Source organism: Phaethon lepturus, unplaced genomic scaffold (genome assembly GCF_000687285.1).
Source record: "Phaethon lepturus isolate BGI_N335 unplaced genomic scaffold, ASM68728v1 scaffold56372, whole genome shotgun sequence".
In the NCBI taxonomy this organism is placed as follows: Eukaryota; Metazoa; Chordata; class Aves; order Phaethontiformes; family Phaethontidae; genus Phaethon; species Phaethon lepturus.
Window position 1 is genome coordinate 47,757 of NW_010526673.1, and position 394 is coordinate 48,150.

Sequence of the window (394 nt, forward strand, 5' to 3'; positions counted from 1 at the left end):
AAGCAGTCTGGCAGCCCATCACACTGCCAGGCCCCTGGGATACAGCGCCCATTACTGCACATGAAGTTTCCAGGAATGTTGCATTCGTTTGTGAAGTTATTCCCAGGTAACAGTTGGCTCTCTGTGACAAACAAAAAAGATAAAGGTTTACAGGGGTTTTTAAAAAAGGCAGCAAAAGCAATGACTGAGTAAGCTGTTTTATCAGTGGTTGAATGAAGATGAGACAAATGGATCTTGCCCCCAGTTATTTTGTCATTATCCTATCTGTATCCCGAGTATGGTACTTGGTAGTACTTCCATTTTCCTAAACTGATAATTTTACTTGTTCTCAATTCACACTTATAATTTTACAGATTTCTTTCTTGTTTTTTTCTCTCTAGAAGCATATATGCAG

The 394-nt window shown here is 39.1% G+C and overlaps 1 protein-coding gene across 1 annotated transcript in view; it reads right to left on the reverse strand.

The window, feature by feature from the left end:
- The window catches only part of LOC104617720 (low-density lipoprotein receptor class A domain-containing protein 3-like), a gene marked incomplete at its 5' end in the record, with an annotated part of 23,473 nt that extends 23,352 nt beyond the window's left edge, over positions 1-121 (reverse strand). Inside the window, one exon of the mRNA XM_010283120.1 lies at positions 1-121. This exon is cut by the window's left edge and continues 38 nt beyond it. Coding sequence (XP_010281422.1) covers positions 1-121 — 121 coding nt within the window.
- Positions 122-394: the final 273 nt, after the last annotated feature.